The sequence below is a fragment of the Carassius gibelio genome, chromosome A7, assembly GCF_023724105.1.
Source record: "Carassius gibelio isolate Cgi1373 ecotype wild population from Czech Republic chromosome A7, carGib1.2-hapl.c, whole genome shotgun sequence".
NCBI lineage: Eukaryota > Metazoa > Chordata > Actinopteri > Cypriniformes > Cyprinidae > Carassius > Carassius gibelio.
Genome location: NC_068377.1, coordinates 19988702 through 20012828, shown reverse-complemented (window position 1 = coordinate 20012828; position 24127 = coordinate 19988702). Strand labels below are relative to the sequence as shown.

At 43.4% G+C, this 24127-nt stretch overlaps 3 protein-coding genes across 4 annotated transcripts; 1 reads left to right on the top strand and 2 right to left on the bottom strand.

Annotated features, from left to right (window-relative positions):
- The first annotated feature begins 661 nt into the window (after nucleotides 1-661).
- LOC128016758 (regulator of G-protein signaling 9-binding protein B) lies at nucleotides 662-7789 on the top strand. 2 transcript variants are annotated; one of them, XM_052601540.1, is made up of 8 exons: nucleotides 662-830; nucleotides 1180-1233; nucleotides 1444-1476; nucleotides 1635-1712; nucleotides 2263-2336; nucleotides 2433-4179; nucleotides 5641-5947; nucleotides 6268-7789. In XM_052601540.1, the coding sequence occupies exons 6-8, from the start codon at nucleotides 4090-4092 to the stop codon at nucleotides 6633-6635; spliced, it is 765 nt and encodes a 254-aa protein (XP_052457500.1). In that variant the 5' UTR covers nucleotides 662-830; nucleotides 1180-1233; nucleotides 1444-1476; nucleotides 1635-1712; nucleotides 2263-2336; nucleotides 2433-4089; the 3' UTR covers nucleotides 6636-7789. The 2 variants fall into 2 exon arrangements, with proteins under 2 accessions (XP_052457500.1, XP_052457501.1); XM_052601541.1 differs by having other exon boundaries at nucleotides 2410-4179.
- An 829-nt stretch (nucleotides 7790-8618) lies between these two features.
- On the bottom strand, nucleotides 8619-15809 carry LOC128017507 (uncharacterized). The gene is made up of 2 exons (XM_052602928.1): nucleotides 14447-15809; nucleotides 8619-14379 (listed from the first exon to the last, which is right to left on the bottom strand). The coding sequence occupies exons 1-2, from the start codon at nucleotides 15807-15809 to the stop codon at nucleotides 10907-10909; spliced, it is 4836 nt and encodes a 1611-aa protein (XP_052458888.1). The 3' UTR covers nucleotides 8619-10906.
- A 2444-nt stretch (nucleotides 15810-18253) lies between these two features.
- On the bottom strand, nucleotides 18254-23050 carry LOC128016753 (uncharacterized). The gene is made up of 2 exons (XM_052601529.1): nucleotides 21514-23050; nucleotides 18254-19303 (listed from the first exon to the last, which is right to left on the bottom strand). The coding sequence occupies exons 1-2, from the start codon at nucleotides 22616-22618 to the stop codon at nucleotides 18255-18257; spliced, it is 2154 nt and encodes a 717-aa protein (XP_052457489.1). The 5' UTR covers nucleotides 22619-23050; the 3' UTR covers nucleotide 18254.
- Nucleotides 23051-24127: the final 1077 nt, after the last annotated feature.

The following is a 24127-nucleotide window of genomic DNA, read 5'->3' as shown; positions in this document are numbered from 1 at the left end:
TAGTCACCTTCATCTTTTGCCACAGTTGCCCCTTTTTGTTCTGCTGCTTTGTCATCCTCTAAATCCAGTCTTTCTTAAGCCATTTAAAATATTAGTTTATATACCATTGCTTTTACTGAAAATGTATTTTTTTTATATTCTTGATAAATACAAAAACCTGTTCTTTTATGAAAGTCTTTTTTTAATAAATGGTATATAGTTATGAATATATACAATATTTTATATTGCACTAACACTAACCCCCCTCCAATGGGACCCCCACAAGACTTTCAATGAATTGTTCTGTTGAGGAAACAAAGAAATAAATGCATAAACATATGTATCTCAAAAGGAAATTTAAATGTGTGAAAGTATTAACATATTACTTTCATTGAAACGTAACCCCAAAATCTCAGAAAAGTCTTTCTTTCTGCATCAGTATTATGGACATGTTAAATATTTCTGAAGCTATATTATAAATTTTTATATGTATACATAAATGTTAACCAAAAATGTTTTGGCACTAGCGGGAACATTGATATACAAGATTAAATCGAATGAAAAAACATTCTACGGGTTTATTTTTGAGAGTCAACCTTTGTTTTGACCTTGTGAGGGTCTTGGTTCTTCTAAAAGAAGAAAAAAAGCTATTGATCCAACAGTTGAATGACCATCAGTTTGTTCATGGCTCCTCCCTGTCAAAAGCAACCAGCTCTGGCATATATGATAAACCTCTTCTAAATCTCTTTGACATCTCCACTGCAAAACCTCATACAGAGACACTGAGAATGGAAACAAAAGTGTTCATCTGTGTTCTGTGTGCCTGTTTGGTCACAGTTTTAGTTCATAAGGTATGTAAAAATATTTCTCCTATATCATTAATCAGATGCTCCTAAAAGCTTCAGTGTTGCGGTTATTGAAAAACAGTTACTAACACAGTGAATGTATTTCTGGTCTTTAGATGTAGGCCTATGTATATTTAGATTAATTGATGAATGACTGATGATGAAAATAAATAAAGTCCCCAATTGTTTTTGTTATTTAGCCTATGTCCACGGTACTGTTCAGAATTGGTTTAGCGGTATATCTTAGCAAATTTTCATAGTGGATATACTGTAGTGACAAAATGTTTCAGAATTTTATTTTTTATTTTATCACTTTTAGTGTTGATTTTAATAATACTACCTGATCTTTTCACAGACATCATCAGCTTCAATAAATGATGGCATATTTCTAGCAAACGATCCGACTGAGGTAATTAGCTGCCTTTAAAATTATACATTTAAAACAAGCAATTACACTTTTGTGTCCAAGACAAAGTGTTCATAAATGCAGTGTGAAATGACAAAAGTATGAACATTCACTAAATACTTTTGTATTAATTCATGATGGAGACTTCATAACCTTTAACAATCATGCTTTAAGAGAATAAAACACATTTTTTTGCCTCATTAATATCTACAGCAAGCACCTGTTAATGGAAGTAATTTCGATCAGGTGAGTGACATTTTTGCTTTAAACGTAAACATATTAGAAGCCATAGTCATACTATATCATGCTGTAAATCTCACCTCTAGTGAGATCAAGAGCTTTAAAAGTTTCAAGATTAAATTGATGTTCTTTGATATATATCTTCTGATTTTTATCCACAACAGATGACTAACCATACCCTAAATACAAATACAACCCAAGAAAGTATGTCAGAAAAGACCATTGTGCTGAACCTTGCAGAGGTACTGTCCAGTGCTTTCATTTATGGTGAAAAAAAAAGAACCTAAACTACTCGTATATCTATCCTGCACACAATAAAATTTTATCTAGGGCTTATAGGGTTCTCAGGGAAAGTTTACCTCATTTATGAAGTTATATGAGTTTTTCTGGTCACACTCATGGTGTTCCCAACCGTATACTGTTATTTTTTGCATGGAACACAAAAGGAAGTAGTTTGATGTCTATTTTCACACAACCACATACATGGGGGTGAGTAAATGATAACACAAGGTTAAACATTACTTTAAATGATTTACATAGTGTTACAGCCATAGCGGCTTGTGGTTGGTCAAATAACACATGAGGGCCCTCTTGTGCCCAGCCTTTAGTAAAATAACATGTAAACCAAGGAGGGCTCTTAGTCTGCAGTCTGTCAGCCACTAGATGGAGTCATGAGGTCTTGGTTTTTGTCCTATATATATATATATATATATATATATATATATATATATATATATATATATATATATGGAGGCCCATATAGTGAAGTGTTTAATGGTTTTCTTTCACCAGAACGATGGGAAACAAAACCACACACAAGACTCAAAGACAACTCAAGGGTTACAAAACCCCGAAGACTTGTAAAGGTAAGTCAAAATTTCATGCTATTCAAGTAACATGCATACAATTGCATTGTTTATATACATTATTTGTGAAAAGTTGTTTAACTCCTTCTTTTTCAGATTAAAGACAGAGAACTGGATATCAACCTGTTAAACAGTCAACCCCTGATAAAATGGCATGCTTTAATGTTTGTTGAGCAAATTACCTTTGCATTGTACGATATGTAACATCACATGCAAAAGATGTGCCTGTGTAAATGTACAAGATAAATAAGCAACCCAACTCATGACTGCTATGCTACACAGTGAATGATATAACATCAAGAGTAAGCTATTATTGTATTAGAGTATATCAAAAGTAGAGAATTGCAATTGTTTACGAAATAAATATAAACAAGTACACTGATAAAATAAATTCTGATTGATTTACTTAAATCTTGAATAAAGTTATTACGAAGATCAGTCATGACTAGTCTTTGTAAAAACTACTTAAAGTTTCTGTCTGTTGAAAGAATATATGCACATATACAGGAAGGGTTAAATAACAATTTTATTAGCCTGTGTATGCTTATCAAAGGTTACATGTTCAGTATTTTGTGATAATGTCAAAGTAATTTAATTAACTCTCCACTGGAAAAGATGTACCTTAAAAACGTAATAACTAATTTGGAATCACATCTCTATGTGATAATCCGGGGATTATTTGTTCCTAAATAACATAATATGAAAACTATATGAAGTAGCCAACAAGCCTACAAAACTACCAATGTTCAGTGCCAGGATAATCTGATTTATAATCTCTTGGGTAGAGGTTTAAACCCTAGGCCTAAACCTCTAAGATGCTGCGAATGGAGAAATCATAAAACCAAGAGGATGTTCATCATTTAGGCCTATGTCTTCTCACATTCATGTGTTTGTATTTCTTGTCAAATTACTTAATATACTGTCCAAAATGATATCCCATTTGTTAGTCAATAAAGGATTTGGACTTGTATGGTTTGTACGATTGTGTTTAAGATGAGATAACCAGACCAATCCAGCAGATATATTTCAGGGATTATTTTAACATGCCCCTAATCTAATTTGACCTGAGACAGAGGAGACTAATAATTGCCTGACTAATCCTTGCTTATGAGTTTTACACTATTATTGTATATGTTTAGACTGAAACTTTAGATTTTATGTATTAGAGTTAATTTTGTGTAAGCTTGTGATGAATAAGCAGTGTCACCGTGGACATGTTGGTTGACTGCAGTAAACACTGGACCACAACCTGCCCCTCGAGGCCTGGCCTGTCATTCAGACACACACAAGAGAAAGAGACAGAAGAAAGAGAGAGTGATGGAGGAAGAAGAGGGGGGTCCTGGAGGAGCTGGTGACGTGTTCCCAGGCCCCAGCATCTCTTCACTTCTCAGCAGCAAGTAATGAGCTTAACCACACAGCTTCAGTGCAACGGGGTCAATCGCTCGGATTATCACACTCCAATTTGACATCACAATCCTCCGCACCTCTCTGTTTTTAAGTTCTTTTTTGGAAACCTTTGAACCTTTTCTAACCTTGACCTTTCCTAATTTTTATTTCCTTTCTATGATCTTAGTTCTTGTAGGTGAAAATTGATACATTAAACTTTCACAGGTTCAGAGAGGACTGGCAGCTCAAATATGGACCGTAGTTCACTCCAGCTGAGACAAAGGGTGTATAAGAGTTGTTGAGGTAGGGGGTGGATGGTAGCTTTTGGAACAGGGATTCACCTTTTTACCTTTGAAAACATATCCCAATGCCACTGTCCAACAACAAGGTCGCTGACGATGGAACTTCAGCACAGCCGCAGGAAGAGGGGAAAGCAATGGTGGACTCCCTCGTCAAGGTGAGCTGATATTACATGATCCGATAACCGATCGTTCCTCTAAAGTCCACAGAGGTTTGTGGTGATATCATTTCTAATAATCAGAGCACCATTTATTCATTTTTCGATAACAGACTGAATTTTATACAAAAACATAATATAATTTAAATCTTTCCCTGGATATTATATGTTATCACATGTTTTCTCTTGTGTGGTCTAATGCTAAATATTATGATAAAAAAATAGAGGAGTTCTTAAATTAGATATAAAATGAAGAAAATCATTTGTCATTTCTTTTCCATCATATTTAAGACGTGATGAAAAACGTACACAGGTTTAGATCAAAGATGTCGAAGCATGTGCGTGTCCTCATTTCTCCTTATTTTCAGGCTGAACATGAAAGCATCTTTTAATGGTTCCTCAAGCCTTAGGGTGAAAAGGCACTATCTCTGAATAGAGATGATCTACACTCCACTGCTTGATTATCTTCAGTGTGAGCCAGTGACTACCCCAACAAAATTACCTGTTTAATCGGTTCACCTTATTTTTAGCATTAATACATAGTCGCATCAGGCATAGTTATAAATGGTTGTTTTTAAATGATCAGCATTACACAAATGGCCATAGACAGCATGCAGTCCACTGAACCAAGGTCACAAAAGTTTCCAAAGCTTATCCTGAAATAGCCATCTTATGATAAGCAGATTATAAGTAATATTTTCCACTTAAACCAGTCCTTAGTCTATGATGTTTGATGACCTGAACAGTTATCTTGACTTATAAAACCAATATACCATTGATTTTATAACCTTTTTAATCATAAAAAGATCATGTGATACTGAAGACCGTAGTAATGGCTGCTGAAACTGAAGCTTTGCCATCACAGGAATAAATGACATTTTAAAATTGCCCACATTAAAATAGAAAACTTGAAATAAATATTGTAATAATTTAATATTTCACAATATTACTGTTTTTACTTTATTTTTGATCAATTAATTGCAACCTTGGTGAGCATAAGAGACATTTTTTGATTACAAAATCTAACCAACTCCAAATGTTTGAATGATAGTGTAGAATATATACATATGGAAAATGTTGGTTTAAAGTTTTCTTCCAAAAACTCCTAGATATGTCCTTTTTTCTTACTTCTAGAATTGGAAAAGTAGTTTTTTTCCCACTACAAGCAGTATTGTTTGTTCTGAAAGAAGACTTTCTTTGTTTCTTTTTCTTTCTCTTTTACACTTTCTTTGTGCTGTAGAACTTGGGAAGGACCCAGTCAATGATGTTTGGGTATTACAGGCATTATGTCACTGTCATTATTAATAAATGCACTCAGGAAAGTTTGGCTGATATAGCCTATGACATGTTATTCTGTGTGATGTAATGTCATGAAATCCTATGGTGCCATCAAAACTTTTCTATTTATGAATACATTCAAGTTAAAGGTCATAACACCGTAGCTGTTCTGATCTGACTCAGGTGGTGGCATGTTATCGGCACTTGGCCTCCTGTATTGGTGGATGCACGGACAACTCCAGCCTAAGACGTGATCTTCTGCAAACACGAGAGCGAGCTCAGACACTAGCGATGTCCTGCCGAAACCACCTGACAGCTCGACTGAGGGATAAAACATTAGCGGAGGCTGAGAGGAAGGAAACAGAGCTGCTATGGGTGGCATTCTCCTCTTGTCTGGAGCTCTTACATGCAGACATGTGCAAGGTCTTCACCATGGTCAAGCACTTTTCCTTGGCCAATAACAGTACCATGGTGCAAACAGGCATACAGGGTAAGCATGCATACTGTAGCTGTAGAAATTTCATAACTAATTATTTAAGACTGAGTAGCTAGTGACAAAGTAACTTCTGTATATTCCTCAAAATGATAAAATGTGGATATTAATAAAATTTCAGCGATATTTGGCTTGAAAAATCATTGTCAAGTGGCCTTTGTCCATTATTCAGTCTTTACAATGGCTTCATTCCCTTGAAAGAGCTAGTCTGATTGATGTCTCTTGGAATGATTGGTAGTAACTGTAACTGTAATTGTGACTGTACGTTAATTGTCCCAGTCCTGTTATAAGCCTGATAAAAGTGTTTGCTTAAGCAGGGGGGTCAACAGAGGTGGCAGCACGGGCTCTGAGTCTGCCTGACCTGCAGGAGGCAGGTGACGGGTCGCAGACGTACAGCGTGGAGGGTCAGGAGCAGAGTCAGCTGGAGCAGGAGATCGCACAGGTGGACCGTACGCTGGAGGACATGGAGCTGAAGGTCAATGTGCTGCGCTGGACAGTGGAGGCGCTGGGACCTCAGTATGGTGACCCCGTCAGCACTGACAGCGCTTCGCTAGCGCTGCTGTCCATCGACGAAGAGGCAGCTCAGGGCTTTTGCAGTCGCAGCCAGATGTTTGCAGCAATGATGCTGTGTGGTGTGGCAATCTTTGCCGTGGTGCTATCAGTGTGTGTGGTGTTCCTGATCTGAAGTCATATCACTTGTCTTGTGTAGGCTTTTTCTTTTTCCAAGGTCTCTTCAGCTGTGTTCAGCCAAACATCAACAGTCTGTGTACTTATTAACTATGTAACAGTTCCTTACTGTTGATCTCAACAGCCTGTGACTCCTTTTTAAATCAAAAAACATTGCCATTAATTTTGAGTGTGTGATCATTTATAGCAAAAGTAAGCATGATGAATTAATCTTCGGTCTAAAGCTGATTTGTAATGTGAAATTTGGGCAAGTAGTAAAATCTGATTTATTTACTGATGTACTATCAGGATGCTGTGCATAAACACAAGATCGGTTTACTGCAGCTCATGTTATGGGCGTTTCATAGGCTGGTTCTTCATGTTGTACCTTCAGAACTTTGCTCATCATCTGGTTTAGTTTTTGAGCGAATACAGTATCAACACTGACACAACATTTAATCCTTTAACTGTTACCTAGCAAATGTGTACTGTCTTCTCAAAACACCACCAACCGAAACGCATAGGGCTTTAATATGTTGTGCACATGTTTTCATCTATTGTGGCTTTTGATTAAGTTTAATTGTCGTTTTGTAACTGGTGTAGAAACCTCTTACAAAAGCCAGACACAATAGAATTGTTTTAAAATGTAAAATATTAGTCAGCGTTACCTGATATTAATACTCTGTTACTAATTATAAACAAGTAGGAGTAAACTGATAATAAAAAATAATTAATTTACAGGAAAAAAATGAAATATTGTAATCAGCCTACCTCAGTATGAAGGCTGCTTTTTCAAAGACATCCTTCATGCACTGTAATGTCTTCACTTTCAAATATCTCATGAATATTATATTTTGTAAAAATTAAAAGACAATACTTACAATACAATAAAACTGTTAGAACATGTTTACTATATTTGTGTCATGAGATCTGTCAGGCAACATTAGACTGAAATTTAGTGTCAATTTCCATGTTTATTGCTAGAAAGTTGTAAAAGCACACAACACACACACAATTAGGGGGTTACGCTGTAGAGGTATCCCATTTTTTGTCAACAGTGTAAACAATACTGTAAGCAATATTTCATCTGACCTCCTGAGGTTGACAATAAACATGTTCTGAAGCATCTCTTTTCACTTACCATGTGTTGAACAATAAAAATGCTTAATTGTTTATTGTTTGAGGCAATACTTTGTACTTGGAAAATCCCTTTAGCCTATATCATTTATATAAACTTTAAGATGTGCCTACGTTCAGAAATTAGGTTTTGTATTAATATGCAAGTGAAACGTCATTGTTTACACGCTCTGTTACAGGAAGTTTGACAGAGATGGTCATGGATCTGTCACAGAGAAAGAAGATAAGTTTGGAAACCTTTACAGCTCTTATTGTGAGAAAAAAATAAAATGTGTTACAGTTCCAGTTATATAGAGCTCTTCTGCATTATTCCAGGAATTTAAGAAGTTTTGTCTAATCTAATGACTTTATGGGAAAAATATACCGACTACCGAAGAGAAAAGCACGATCATGTGGTCACATCAGGTCCCTTGCAGCGGCGATCCCATGACAGTTTGAAGTCTGCCACAGATCTTACACTTTATATACACACAAGTGCTTATTTTTGGCCGAATGAGGTCTGCACACCATATAGAGTGGATTAGTGTTATATGAGACACTGATTAAACCTAAGTTTTAGTGCGTTTATCTCTTCTTTTACAACATTAAGTGAACATGATTGGTGTTGGAGATCAAGCGAGGGTGTCAAGTCATTGAAATCACTTGACTTTTCTGGAAATTATGTCAGAAATGTGTCCAAGAAAATCAACAAACAGGAAGTACCTCTTGTAAAGTTTACAAATTAAAAATTATATTTATGATGATTGACATCAAATCTTGCTATTTAAAATGTGTTAAGAATATTTTCTATTTAAAGAAATCTTTGTTGTCCCACTTTAGAAAAGGATGTGTCAGGCGTGAAGAGAGAGGAGTCAAACGCAGAGTATAAGTGAAACAGTTTATTTGTACAACCGTGAATCCAAAAATAATCCAATGTGTGAAGACACACACACGAACAAAAACCCAAGTGTTACAACTCCAGAGCCGTCCGTACACTCACCTGTGGACACAGGCTGTGGAGACCACCACTGGTGCAATGCCCAGCGGGATATGGATAAATGAGACAGAGGATCTCGGGCACGCGGCCAACGTAAGACTCCTCGTCTAGACGTCCTGAGCAACACCGTGGAAAACAGGTAAGAAAACAGACACACAGTACTGTCACAAAGTCAACACGAAATCTACTGACAACAAGGGACAGACACAGCAGGGAATATAAGGGAAAATGGGAACAAGCGACATGTGAGGGCAATCATCTTGTGATTTGCACACACCAGCGCCGATGTATCAGCGCTGATTGCCCAGGTCACGAGATACGAATAGCTACCGACTGATCATCAGGATGGAATGAGAGGTAGAGTTGAGTGTCATCAGCATAGCAGTGGTATGAAAAGCCATGCTTCTGAATGACAGAACCTAACGATGCCATGTAGACAGAGAAGAGAAGTGGTCCAAGAACTGAGCCCTGAGGCACCCCAGTAGTTAGATGTTGAGACTTGGACACCTCACCTCTCCAAGATACTTTGAAGGACCTATCTGATAGGTTAGACCCTAACCATTGAAGTGTGGTTCCTGAGATGCCCTTTGCAGTAGGGTTGATAGGAGGATCCGGTGGTTAACCGTGTCAAAAGCAGCAGACAGATCAAGCAGGATAAGTACTGAAGATTTGGATTCTGCTCTTGCCAGTGTTAGAGCTTCAACAACTGAGAGCAAGACAGTTTCAGTTGAATGTCCACTAATATATGTGCCATTTCCCCTTTAATTTCAATTTCTGAAAAAAAATATTCTGATTTAGATAGGGAACATCTTGGGGATTTCATAATGATATAATTTTGATGTATCATTTTGGCTTCATATGGAATGATGCACAAGTCAAAATGGCTAAAAGTGTCCCACATTACCCTGATCCACCCTACATATAATCTCTGCGATTAGAAATGGATTTAGCGGAATAAGGACTAATCATTATTTAAGGTCTGACACGGAGTCTGTTCGGCTGTTGAGAGGTTCACGCATTTTGGCCAGAGGTATGCATTTACAGTATGTTTTTGCTATTAGAAGTGATACACACGTTTGTTTACTTATGACCAGTTCTCTATGATTTGCGTATTCTACTCACTACTTGTTCCCTTTATTTCAGAGTTGACCACATTAGTTAAAACTCTTCAGTAAAACCCGAGAAAAAATCTTACATCGCTAAGTCTGGCAATAGGAAGTTATTATTTGACACTCATGCAATGGTTCATCTGCCTGAAGAAAGAGGTAAAATTTCTTGTCTGTTTCTAAAATGTTCGGGCTAATTCCAGTTCAATGATTTATCAAACGTTCTGTGTCCTTTCACAATTCATGACAGAGTCAGAGGTCATTGTCAATATAATGATAAATATCACAAATTCAGACACAGTCGTTATGTATGGTGAAATGGCAGCCAAAGCGCAGCAGGTGAGATTTTCCTTGTCTTTCCATGCTGTTCTGATTGTTTGAGTGGACTCATGACCTGTGACCATCACTTCTTGATTTAGCTAATATGAGGTGAATCAGAGCTCTCATGTGGTGTAACTTTCTGTATTCAAAGTTACTTCACTGTCAGATTATATTATTATATCTATACTGTTTACTTCACTGGTTTGCACTCTATCTGCCTTGTGCCTTGTGCTGCTTTACTTCTTTCTTTTTATATGACCTATTTGTATAGATGTACTTTATATTGTATCTGTATTTAATGTTCTACTGTAGTGTTATCTGTATGCACCAAGGATCTGAGAGTAATGCAATTAAATTCTCTGTATGCACTGTACATGTGGAATAACGATGGGTTACTTAACGTAATCCCAGGTTCTTTGATAACAGAGTGAGGTGTTTCACTATGGGAATCGCTTTGGGCGTGACCAACTACGGAAGCTCCTATGCCACCACGTCTGTCTTTGACAGACAGGTCGACCTGAGATCAGGCTCCGCCCCCACCTATATTACTCAGGTCGACCCCTACGAAGTCATTAAGAGAGATTTCTTCCCGTTCCTATGCAAGGAGGGAAGTGTTGGTGAAACACCTCACTCTGTTATCAAAGAACCTGGGATTACGTTAAGTAACCCATCGTTCTTTTTCTAACTTCGCTCGGTGTTTCACTATGGGAGATATAGACCACTCCCGGATTGCAACATACGCTATACCAATCATATGGGACTTGACGTGCTGACTCCTAACACTGCATGAGCTAAGGATGGCTCAGACACGTTCAGTCTATAAAATCGCACAAAAGTGTGCGGTGTGGCCCAGCTTGCTGCAGCACAGATCTCCTGGACCGAAACACCTCTGAGTAAGGCCCATGATGTCGCCATGCCCCTAGTTGAGTGGGCCCTTAAGCCCTCGGGAGGTTGGGAACCTCTGCATGCATATGCTAAGGAAATAGCTTCTACAATCCAGTGGGACAGTCGCTGACGTGACAATGGCTTCCCCTTGTGAGGAGTAGCCCATGACACGAACAGTTGGTCATTTTTCCTGAAACCTGCTGTCCTTTCTACGTACACACGAAGTGCTCGTACAGGACACAAGGCATTCAACCTCCTCTCCTCTGGAGAAGAGAACGGAGGAGGGTGAAAAGCTGCAAGATCTGTAGTTTGACATCTATATGACGAATCCACCACTTTAGGTATGAAAGCCGGGTTAGGGCGAAAGGAAACCCTTGTAAACCCTGCAGAAAACTGCAGACAAGATGGGCTAACCGACAGTGCCTGTAAGTCACTCACCCTCTTAGCTGACACCAGCGCTAACAGTAGTGCTGTCTTGAGCGAGAGAAACTTTAACCCTATAGCTTCCAATGGCTCAAAAGGGTGTTGAGAAAGGGCCTCTAAGACTGTAGACAAATCCCACAATGGGACCATTCGCCTGGCCCCTGGCCTCTTACGTCGTGCCCCCTTCATAAATCGACTTATTAAAGGGTGCTGACCTGCTGTCTTGTCACCAAAACCCACATGACAAGCAGATATAGCCGCTAAGTATACCTTTATCGTAGAAAAAGCTTTCCCTTTATCTAGCAGATCCTGCAGGAAACATAAAATGTCCCTCACTGAACATTGAAAAGGGACAATATGAATCCGTCCACACCATTCATCAAAGACTCGCCATTTATTACTATACAGTGAACGAGTGGAAGAGGCTCTTGCACTCTGTATAGTGTGTATGACCGATGGGGGCAGACCTGCTGCACTTAAATTCCACCTTTCACGGGCCAGGCCCAGAGAGCTATCCTGTCTGGGTGAGGATGGTAGATTTCCCCCCCCGCTTGTGACAGGAGGTCCCTCCGGGGAGGGAGGGGCCACGGCTGACCCGACAGTAGTTGAACAATCTCGGCCACCCAAGGTCTGGAAGGCCAACATGGGGCTATCAGTATCAGCGACAATCCCATTTCCCTCACCCTGGCTAGAGTGGGTGAAATCAGGCTCAGAGGGGGAAATGCATACAGCAGGACATTTGGCCATTGGTGGGCTAAAGCATCCACACCCAATGGTGCATTTCCGTCTGCCAGAGAGAAGTACAGAGGACATTGGGCGTTTTCCTGCGAGGCGAAGAGATCTACGACCGCCTGGCCGTATCTCTGCCATATCTGCTTCACCACCTGGGGATGAAGCTTCCACTCTCTGTACCGGGGATTTCCTCTGGACAACAAGTCTGCCCCCCTGTTCAATATCCCTGGAACATGGGTTGCCCTGATGGATAAAAGACTTATGTCGCACCACACAATCAGCTCTTTTGCCAGCTTGTGCAGCTGAAGAGAGCGTGTGCCTCCCTGTCGGTTGATATAAGCAACCACTGTGGAATTGTCTGTTTTCACTAAAACATGCTGACCCCTGATGAAGCTCAGAAAATGTTTCAGCGCTAGAAACACTGCCAACAATTCCAAGTAATTTATGTGTTTGTGAATTAGCTGAGGGGGCCAAACGCCGTTCACAGTTCTGCCCATTAAAGTCGCTCCCCAGCCCTTTAATGATGCGTCCGTCGTCATAGTGACTCTCGACGACACTGCCCCCAGGGGAATCCCCGATCTGAGGATCGCGGGGCTTTTCCAATGTCTGAGCGCTCTGACGCACGCATACGTCACTCTCACCTGTCGGTTGAGATGACGCCGAGAACACAGACGCAGATGCGCGACCCAGCGCTGAAAGTCTCTCATTATTAGTAGTCCCAGTCGTACTACAGATATCACTGAAGCCATTAAGCCCAGCATTCGCAGGCACAGTCTGAACGGGACAACTTTCCCCGTCTGAAAACGGGAGAGACACTGAGTGAATGACGCGATCCTCCTCTCTGTCAGAGTGACTCGATAAGAGAGGGAGTTTATACTGAGCCCCAGATATTGTGCGTGCTGAGCTGGCTCTAAGCGGCTCTTTTCCATGTTTATTCTGAATCCCAAGCTGTCGAGATGCAATAACACCATATCTGCGTCTTTGATTGCTTGCTCTTTCGACGAGGCGCAAATCAGATAATCGTCTATGTACGACAGTATTCTTATCCCCCTGTTTCTCAATGGGAAAAGTGCTGCTTCCACACATTTGCTGAATACTCTTGGTGCTAGACACAGACCAAAGGACATTGTCTGAAATTCGTAGGCAGTGCCTCGAAAAGCAAACCTGAGATACTTCCTGTGAGACGGGTAAATATCTATGTGAAAATACGCGTCTGACAGATCGATCGTCACAAACCAGTCGTTCTGGCGGATGGATCGACAAAGTGTCTTGTGTGTCAACATTTTGAATGAATATTTCCGTAGGTGCTTGTTTAACACACGGAGATCTAGAATTGGACGCAGCGATATGCTCCCCTTCTTTGGGATCACAAAGTAATGGGAATAAAAGCCCTGACAGCTCACTTCCTTTGGCACTACTCTGATGGCTCGTTTTTCTAAAAGACAGTCTATCTCGGCCGTCAGGACGCGAGCTGACTCTCCCTCGGCCGCTGAGGCTATTATACCATTGAATCTGGGTGGTTTCATGGCAAATTGAAGCCTGTATCCCCGTGAAATTGTGTTTACAACCCACGGATGAGCTGCGCATGCGCGCCAACTGAGTATGCGAGCCGAGAGAGGTCCCCTGTATACTTCCCCAACGCCGGCGCGTTTTGATGACGTCATTACCGTCTCCGCGCTGACCCCTTCTGGAGGTGCGCGCGCTCCCTCCAGCGGAGAGGCTAGGGATACACATCTCAATGTTTGGATCTTTTTGCAATCTATCGCCCTCGGCTGTCTGCTTGGCTGCGATAGTGAAACATTTATTGTGTTTAATGAGTTGGGGGAGCACGTTGCCCTCAGCCTGTGGCCTGGATGCGATAATGCATTTTTTATTAAACATTCCCCTGAACTGATGGGCGTTTGAAAACCCAGTGTAAGTGCTTGGTGACACTTGAGAACGTTTTGAACTTGATTGCTTATAGCTGGAGCCCTTACTGAACTGAGAACAACAGGGCTGGACCCCCTCTTTCTCTTTGCGGGCGGAGAGAGAAGTGACGGGGAACATTCGCGTGTCAGGTCGCACGCTTCTTCTTCCGATCCTCGGGGTGGGGTGGGCGGTTTCTCGCTGCCGCGGCCGCAAATGAATGTTTCCCCCCGGGTCCGGAGCCATCAGATCTCGGACGATAGCCCACTTGCTGTCCGCTGGGAGGCGGTCTCACACTCCTAGCTCCCGTCTGCCTTCCTCTCGCCGCAGCGGCTGCTGCAAAACCTTGCCGTGCTGGCTGAGAGGGTGGTCGCGGTGTTTGCTTGCGCGGTAAACAGAGGTTAAAAGCCTCGTCCTCCTGTTTCCTGAGGGTGCTGGTTTCTCTCATTTTCTCGAGAGCTGGTCCGAAAAGGCCCTTAGTTGGGTCGAACGCAGCGTCCATCACCTCAGCTTTTTGAGCGTCGCCTAAACCAGACAGGTTCAGCCATAACGCTCTCTCACCTGAAACGGCCAAGCCCATAACACGGCCACAGCCCTGAACCGCGCCACGAGAAGAGCGGAGAATTAGGTCGTTTACCACACATATCTCGTCCCAGAGAGCTGGGTTCGGCACTCCTGTATCTAGTTGTCGCCCCATCTCCTCCAAAATCTCCGCCTGGTACGCTGACAGTAAAGTCACCGCGTTCAGCGAGCACACTGACTGCGCCGCATACTTGTACATCCTCTGATAGATGGACGCGGTCAGGCGCTCCATCTTGTTCGGCAGCGAAATTTGGGAAGAGGCAGAAATAGATCGACGATATGGATGGAGGTGATAGGCCACTGAAGACTCTATCGCTGGGGGTCCGGCCAGCCCCAGCTCTCCCATTCCTTGGATTTCAAGTTTAGAGCATCCCTTGGTCGGGAGCTTGCTCTTAAAGGGGCTACCCCAATGGCGGGACATCTCCTTCATGCACGCCGGTACGGCGGGTAGGAGTTGTCTCGTTGTGGTTTGAGCAGGCGGTAGCCTTTTCCCGTCATAAAGGTCCCTCTCTGCTCCCTCTGAATCCTGGGCCGCGGGCCACGCTAAGCCCAGTTTTGCCGCGGCTCGCTTGCATACCTCGTGCAGGTTACTGTCTGCCTGCGAGCCAGTGTCAGTCGCGCTAGGAGGTCTAGACTGCTGGACAGGGAAGAGAGAGTTGTCTTCCTCCTCCTCTTCGTCCATGTCCAAGTCGAGGAGGTCAGAGTTAGCATCGCCCTCTGCGTCCTCGTCTCCCGGCTCCTCATCCTCGTGTGCGAGAAGGCCATCGAACAGAGGAGGCATATCCGGGGATTCGGCTTCCATCATCTCAGCCCAGCTCGTCGTAGTAGCTCTCTGATGATCGTTAGCCTTAGTTTTCGCGATGGCTCCAGCCAGACATGGGTCCTGCTGACTAGCCACCGCCACTCTCAGCCTTCTCTCCAAAATTTTAACCGGCAATGACGCACAGTGAACGCACGTTTGTGGGTCCGCAAGCGACGTTTGAGCGTGCTTGGCGCCCATGCACACAATGCACATGGGATGGGGATCCCTGCCCGAGACGGTTGCTCCACATGATGATGGACACGGGCGGGGTGCGGGTTCCTTCTTCGACTCATTCCCTTTGGCGGGGGTAATGACTGTCGACATGATGGCTGGAGAGAGAAAGAGAGATTCGAAGACTCGTCGTAACACGTTAGTCCGATTAATGGTTCACAGGGTAGTTAGCCCTTTTCGTGGCTCGCCCTGACGCGTAAAGCCTATGGTGGCTTGACACCACTGAAAATCCTATCGTCGTGATAACACGCGATAATCTGAACAGAATAGCTCGCCTTGACGCGGACACTATTCGGTGTGACACTCAACACAGTACCAATCCAATCCACTGATGTCGCGTTCGGTAGCGTACTCCAATGACGGCCCGCCAGTTGAACAGTTAAGCGAAATCAGCGAAAAGTTCGGACTTGCTGAGAGAGCTTGTAGTCCCTCACGGGAAGAAAGCGAGAATGACTTCGTAGGGGTCGACCTGAGTAATATAGGTGGGGGCGGAGCCTGATCTCAGGTCGACCTGTCTGTCAAAGACAGACGTGGTGGCATAGGAGCTTCCGTAGTTGGTCACGCCCAAAGCGATTCCCATAGTGAAACACCGAGCGAAGTTAGAAAAAGAACTGACTATAAAGCAGACTTGACCTGACTTGAGATTCAAGGCAAAAGTTGGTAAACAGTTACCACAGTTATTTATGGCATGATGTTTTTAATGTACTCATTAAAAAATGGCTCTGTGGTTGTCTATACAACTTCCATATTAGCAGAGCCCAGGTCAAAGAGGTCATTTACTCCACTTAACTAGTTTCACGAGTTCACACTTACATACAATTGGGAGGGTAAGATTTAATGCGTATTTGGCGTGCTGTCCGGAGGGAGGGCTCCGAGCTCGGAGTTCGGCCCGAACCCAGAGTACTCCCCCCTACCCTATGTAAGTGGTTTAGGATTAGAAGTGTGGAGAAGGGGTGGTGGGGGGATGCTGCGAGACTGTCAAATGAATTGAGGTGAGACTGCTGTATATATACACCTCTTACCATTGATTGCTGAGTGCTCTCCACCTGTGTTAATTATCTGCTCGTGCTTCTCCCGAACTTTGTTAATAAAACATCATTTCACGAGTTCACACTTACATACAATTGGGAGGGTAAGATTTAATGCGTATTTGGCGTGCTGTCCGGAGGGAGGGCTCCGAGCTCGGAGTTCGGCCCGAACCCAGAGTACTCCCCCAAAAAGCTAAATAGCAGAGGACAGCCGCCGAACTAAAAGACCCCCCAATGAGTGCCGCGTTTGGCGTGCTGGCGTCTCTAGAAAGGGTCTGAAAGTTTGGCCAGTGGGCCTGTGGTGGCGGCTCATTGTGCCTGGACTGATAGGCCCTGCCGACTTGCAACGGGGACCGATCAGGCGTTTTATTTATTTATTTATTATTAAATTTTTTTTTTTTTTTTTTTTTTTGGACAGAAAGAGAAAAACAGGAAAGAGAGAAATGAGAGCTTGACCGGGAGATTTTCTCACACTGCGTCCGCTGTGAGACCAATGCTCGCTGGACGAAAGAGAAAACGTAAGTGCTCTACCGGAAAAGTTCTCGCTTTGTCCGCTGTGAGACCGAATGCTCGCTGGACAGAAAGAGAAAAACAGGAAAGAGAGAAATGAGAGCTTGACCGGGAGATTTTCTCACACTGCGTCCGCTGTGAGACCAATGCTCGCTGGACGAAAGAGAAAACGTAAGTGCTCTACCGGAAAAGTTCTCGCTTTGTCCGCTGTGAGACCGAATGCTCGCTGGACAGAAAGAGAAAAACAGGAAAGAGAGAAATGAGAGCTTGACCGGGAGATTTTCTCACACTGCGTCCGCTGTGAGACCAATGCTCGCTGGACGAAAGAGAAAACGTAAGTGCTCTACCGGAAAAGTTCTCGCTTTGTCCGCTGTGAGACCGAATGCTCGCTGGACAGAAAGAGAAACAGAAAAGAGAAAAATGAGAGCTTGACCGGGAGATTTTCTCACACTGCGTCCGCTGTGAGACCAATGCTCGCTGGACGAAAGAGAAAACGTAAGTGCTCTACCGGAAAAGTTCTCGCTTTGTCCGCTGTGAGACCGAATGCTCGCTGGACAAAAAGAGAAACAGAAAAGAGAAAAATGAGAGCTTGACCGGGAGATTTTCTCACACTGCGTCCGCTTTGAGACCAATGCTCGCTGGACGAAAGAGAAAACGTAAGTGCTCTACCGGAAAAGTTCTCGCTGCGTCCGCTGTGAGACCGAATGCTCGCTGGACAGAAAGAGAAACAGAAAAGAGAGAAAATGAGACCTTGACCGGGAGATTTTCTCACACTGCGTCCGCTTTGAGACCAATGCTCGCTGGACGAAAGAGAAAACGTAAGTGCTCTACCGGAAAAGTTCTCGCTGCGTCCGCTGTGAGACCGAATGCTCGCTGGACAGAAAGAGAAACAGAAAAGAGAGAAAATGAGACCTTGACCGGGAGATTTTCTCACACTGCGTCCGCTTTGAGACCAATGCTCGCTGGGCGAAAGATAAATTTTTTTTTTTTTTTTTTTTTCTCATTCAATGAGGGTTTGGTGAGCTTTTTTAATGTGGAATCGGTTGGTCCTGATATAGCTATGGAAAGCATCTGAGGACCATCTCCCAAGGGCTTGTATCTGCTGTTGGGAGAGGCCTTTTTGGGCTGCTGAAGTTGCTGCCCCAATACGGAATGAGTGACTTGAAAAATTCTTTACTGGAATGCCTGACTGTTGGAGAACGGCTTTGAGGTGTTTCTGGAACCAAAAACGAGTCACAGGTTTTTTGGATTCGTCTATGAATAGGGGTTCCAGAGGAGATTTGGCCTGAGAGCTTCTCCATTGCGAATATGCCAGAACTGACTGGTATGGTTGGATTGGCGATGGGAGATTAAAAATGTATATGAAATGGCCTTTTTTGGTTTGGTCGGTCTTACTTTGTTTAATCAAATATGAAATTGATTCCCCATCTATTACTGATAAGTCTGAGATGGTGGGGTGGATTTTTGGGTCGAAGTTGGACGTGATGGCGAGTTCCGAACATCTGAGAAAACCAAAAAAGGCTAGGACAAACATAGCGTCAAGTGTGCGAGCGGTACTGATGGGCTGGTAGCCTGTGCGGAGGGCGCGAATGCATTTGGTGAGAATGTCTAACGTTATAGGTTGTCTAGCGTCGGTACGGCTGGGCTGGGATCTTTGAATCCCTTTGATCAGGAGGGAGGTTTGTGAGTTGTTTATCTCGGGGGAAGGAGCGCCGTACATCAATTTATGGAAAAACTGGATGCCGCTCAAGTATCCTTTGATGGACCCGACTTGGAGGCCCTTAATGCTATTAAGGTAGGTAATAAAAGAGGTGACTGAAAGAAGAGAGAAATCAGGGAAAGGCATGTTATAAGAGACATGGAATGTTTTAAAACATCTCCAAGCCGTCACGTAGGATTGGAGGGTTCTGGGAGAAACTGCTTTGAGGATAGTGTCGAGCGATGCGTCAAGCAGGGGTTTTAACGGGTGGGTTACGGGAATATTAGTTCTGAATAGCGAGGTACTGGAGTTGGGAATTGATCCGCCTCTGGAGCCAGCGTCCTGAATTTCTGAAACAGAAAACGAGACAGGGAGTCAGCGATTTGGTTTTCTGACCCAGGGATATGTTTAGCAGTTATGATAAATTGGTCGCAAGCTGAAATCCAGGTTAGACGCCTTAACAGTGGCATCAGAGCAGGTGAATGGGAACGGCCTTTGTTGATGCAATGCACTGTTGCGTCGTTGTCGCAGTGCACTAAAATGCTACTAGCGGCCCATTCTTTCCCCCACAGGAAAGCAGCTACTACGAGAAGGTAGAGCTCGAATAGAGCTGAGGACTGAGATATGTCCTGGAGCTGCGGTGGCCACGGAGCCGCGAACCAACGACCTTGAAAAAATCCCCCGAAACCGATTGAGGGGGCGGCGTCTGTGTACAGTTGGATATTGGTCGGGGACGAAACCAAGTTGTTATAGAAAAAGGATAGGCCATTCCACTGGTTTAGAAATGTTAACCATAGCCTGAGTTCGTCGCGACATGCTTGATTTATGGAAATAAGTTCCTCTAGTGAGTGAACGGAGGACGCGAGTGAGAGGAGATGTGATATAAAGGGGCGGCCCTGCGGAATGATGCGCATTGCGAAATTTAAATGTCCAAGTAGGGATAGGAGTTCGCGTTTTGAACAATTTGATTTTTTAAGGAAAGCAGAGGAGATGAGAATTATTCGGTCAATTTTCTCTTTGGGCAGGGAAGCTTGGAATTTGTCTGAATCTAAATTAATTCCTAGGAACTCGATTGATGTAGCAGGGCCCATGGTTTTTTCTTCTGCGATGGGAATTCCTAGCTCAGAAAAAACGTTTTGGACTGTGAGCATGTGCGCGGCTGGGATGGCATTGGGAGGCGAGACTATTAAAAAATCGTCTAGCAAGTGAATGAGGTGGGGAATGGCGTAGTTGTTCGCCAAAATCCAGCAGACGGCTTCTGATAGCATGTCGAAAATTTTTGGGCTGCTTTTGCATCCGAAGGTTAGACGCACTGCGAAGTAATATTTCCCGAGCCAGCAAACTCCAAATAGATGCCATGAATCTGGATGTATAGGCATTACTTTGAAAGCAGATGTAATGTCAATTTTTGCAAGCCAAGCACCCCGACCTACGATTTTGATTAAGTCGATAGCCTGATCTATGTCGTGGTATTTCAACGAAAATTCATCAAGAGGGATCAAGCTGTTTATGCTTGGGAACGGGGAATTGTGCGGGGCTGACAGGTCGATTATTAGGCGTTTTTTACCCGAGAATTTCCTTGTAGCCACTCCAATGGGGCTAATACGAAACAGATCAAATGGAGGATTGTCAAACGGACCGATCATGAAGCCTGACTCAACTTCTCTTTTGATCAGTTTGTTTACGACTTCAGGTTCTATGAGGGCAGATTGAAGATTATTACATGTGATGTTTTGGGAGAGTGGGCACTCTACGCCGGGTTTAAAGCCATTTTTTAGGCCTGATAGCAGATAATGAGTAAATTCGGCATCTGGATGATGAGCTAGTTCGAAGTGCATGCGCGAAATATTTACAGGAGTCGCCAAATAATTTTTTGATTTTTTATTCACAGATTTGTAAACTGGACATACAATGCGGGCATGAGCACCGCCACAGAAATTACAGATGTGCATAAACCGGCAGCGCGCTCGGTGACATTTACCCTTGTTAAAATGGTTACAGGGCTGTCGGCTTTCGTCGAAGGGAGAATCCTGGTTTGCGTGGGTGGTTGCTGCCCGAGGCACGTAGCTGGTGGATTTAGCGGTGTTTGTTCCCTCGTAGGGAAGAGTCGAAGGGTTAACCTGCGGGCACGATGCGGTTGCGTGCGTAACTGACCTGCAAACTGCGCAAGTGATGTTTTTGCAGCCTAAAAACACTCTGCTGTGGAGATCGGAGTCGAGTGCGCCCCAGTATGCGCTTTGATTCCACTGTGCGACTCGCACTGCACTTTTAGCTGAAAATAGTTTATGGTACGTGTAGAAATGCCCACCCCCATAGGACAGCGCGAGCTCAGCTATGATTGCTTGATAATCGTTCAGTTCGCGCCGCCTGTGGGGGAAAGCTGAACAGATGATTTCAGTGAAACGGGAAAAAGCAATTGCAAACTCAGGAAATGAAAGAACGCGAGATGAGTGTGTGTTTGTATTTTTTAGGGTAACTGAAAAATCACCGCAATCTATACGGCGGTCTGGTTCCGCTGCGGGGAGTAGAGGGAGAAGAGAGGAAAGATCTATGTCCGCACCTGATAAGATCTGTGCTCGGATGCTTTGGGATACCGGTGGTGGTTCCATGACGACTGCGTTGGATGGCACGGGCATCGGAGTCGCTGTGAAGAGAGAATAAGGTGATTTATTTTGTATGAGAGAGCTAGGAAAGGTATGATCCGGGGCTGCGAATGTCGGCGGCGGCCTCACGCTTAGATGACCTGCTGTGGTTTGAAAAGGAAAGTTAGTTGGAGGGTATGACGAACAGGGAGGAGCATAATAATTTGAAGCGTGGGCTTGAACTGCAAGCGGAGGCGGGCCTGCGCTTGTTTGAGCTACTGGAGCCGCAGGCCACTGGAAGTGGGCGGGGTTATAACCTGGTGGGTAGAATTGTTGGTATCCTTGGGTCTGTGCTGGTAGCAGCGATGGCCTCGCGCTAGTGTCTCCAACGGGGGCTGTAGGCCACTGAAAAGAAAAAGGGTTATGTATAGCAGGATTATGAAACTGAGTGGCTGTGGGGGGGCCGCTGGGCCTGGCTGCATGCGGCACTGTGGCAGCAGGAACCGTGGTGGAGGGCTGGGCCTCATCGGGAGGTGGGTGTGGACCTGCCATGGCGGAATCTGGGGCGCGGCCTAGGCTCGCTGAAGACCGGTTTCTGCGGCTCGATGGGCGAAGCGAGCCAGATCCTGTGCGGGAACACGACGGTGGTAGCTGGGCAGGCGAATTTTGGGCCCTGCGGGCTTTGCTCTGCCTGTGGGTCGTTTTTGGAGTCGACTGTAGGGAAACGTACAGATCATACAGCTCCGCTTTGTTCATTTTTCGCGAAGCCTGTATGTCTGAGTTGCCGAGCGCTTCCCTCAATCCAGCTACGGTCCACTTCCCGATAGGTGGGATCGTCGGGACGGCCGAGCGGTAGGAGGAGGCCGGGGAAGAAGGTGGAAGCCTTGCCGGGGGCAGTGAAGACTGGCCTCGACGTCTTGGTGAGCGTAGGGCTGTTCGGGCCGGTGTGCGGCCGCGTGAAGAAGCCTGGGGCTCAGGTGCGACGTCCGGCGTTGGAGGGATGGTCGTTGGACCGGCGGAATGTGAACGTGCATCCTTGGTGGTGTTTCCGTTCTCATCAGATGAAGAGCTCGATTGTGACATAATGGCAGAGCTGGAACCAAAAGCTACTAACTGCTGCGAGACTGTCAAATGAATTGAGGTGAGACTGCTGTATATATACACCTCTTACCATTGATTGCTGAGTGCTCTCCACCTGTGTTAATTATCTGCTCGTGCTTCTCCCGAACTTTGTTAATAAAACATCATTTAATTTGACAGGAAATCATGTTACAGAAAGTCATGTCTCAAATTGCTGCTTTGAAAAATGACTTGGTCATTCTGGAAAAGAGTGAATTCTCAGCATTACTAGCAGAGAATGAGGTGAGGTGAGGTGAGGTTATGTTGTGTGATCTATTATCATCATCACCCACTCAATTGGTATACTTGAAAATCATATTTCTGTATTCACTGTGATTATTAACTATCGTTCAGAGGTTTGGGCTTAGTAAGATTGTTGTCTGTTTTTGAAAGAAGTCTTTTATGCTGAACAAGGTTGCATTTAGATGAATGTTCAGCATCCATTAATCCAGTCTTCAGTATCACACCATCATTCAGAAATAATTCTGATATCCTGATTTAGTGTACAAGAAACATTTCTTATTATTATCAATGTTGAAAACTGTTGTGCTGCTTAGAAATAAAAAAGGGGATTACATTTTTTTTTAGGATTCTTTGGTGAATAAAAAGTTCAGAAGAACAGTATTTAATTAAAATAAGTCTTTTGTAAAATTATAAATCTTTTGAACAAATGAATGCATTCTTGCTCAAGAAAAGTGTTCTTTTTTTCTTTAAATGTTTGAATGGTAGTGTATATATATAGATATAAATCTTTCTTTCTGCAGTTTGTCTCGTTCTCTTGGTAAATTCATAAATTCAATAAAAAAGATGACATAACATCTGTGATATAGAAAGGTTGCTATTTGTTTATGCCAGTTGCCTTGAATTTATTTTGTAACAGCTTTGTACATTCACCTAATAAAGAAGTATTATATTTTCACTATGGGAATCGCTTTGGGCGTGACCTACCACCCTGACCTTTGACCCCTGCCAAAGTCATTTACGCTTTCTTCCTGTGGCAGACTGCAGCAGTTCCTCTCAGCACATCCTGACTTTACTGATATATTTGAAATGTTCAACAGGTGGACCGTCATTGGAATCCGTCCCCCGAACCTTGATGTCAGCTGGACAGGATTGTGTTAAATGACATCCTTAAAAATTATAAGTGTCCACATCAGGTCAAATTATTCTTATCTGCCTATTGTAAATTAAATTACTGCGTTAGATGACGTTAATTAGTTAATTTTGCTTTGGCTACAGCAGGTTACTCTAGTGGCGACAAAAGCATGCATGTCACTTCTTTAGGCTGTGTCATACTCTGTGAGATAAAGTGTCATGCTTTTAATAGCTTTTGCTGGCTCTGAAACACTTGCATGTTATTTCTCCTGCTCTTTTTAGCAAAAAAACTTAAAAAAGTGAGTATTTCAAGAGCCTTATCAAAAGACCTTTTTTTTATGTTGGTGCTTCTTCTGCCATATATTCACTATTAAAACA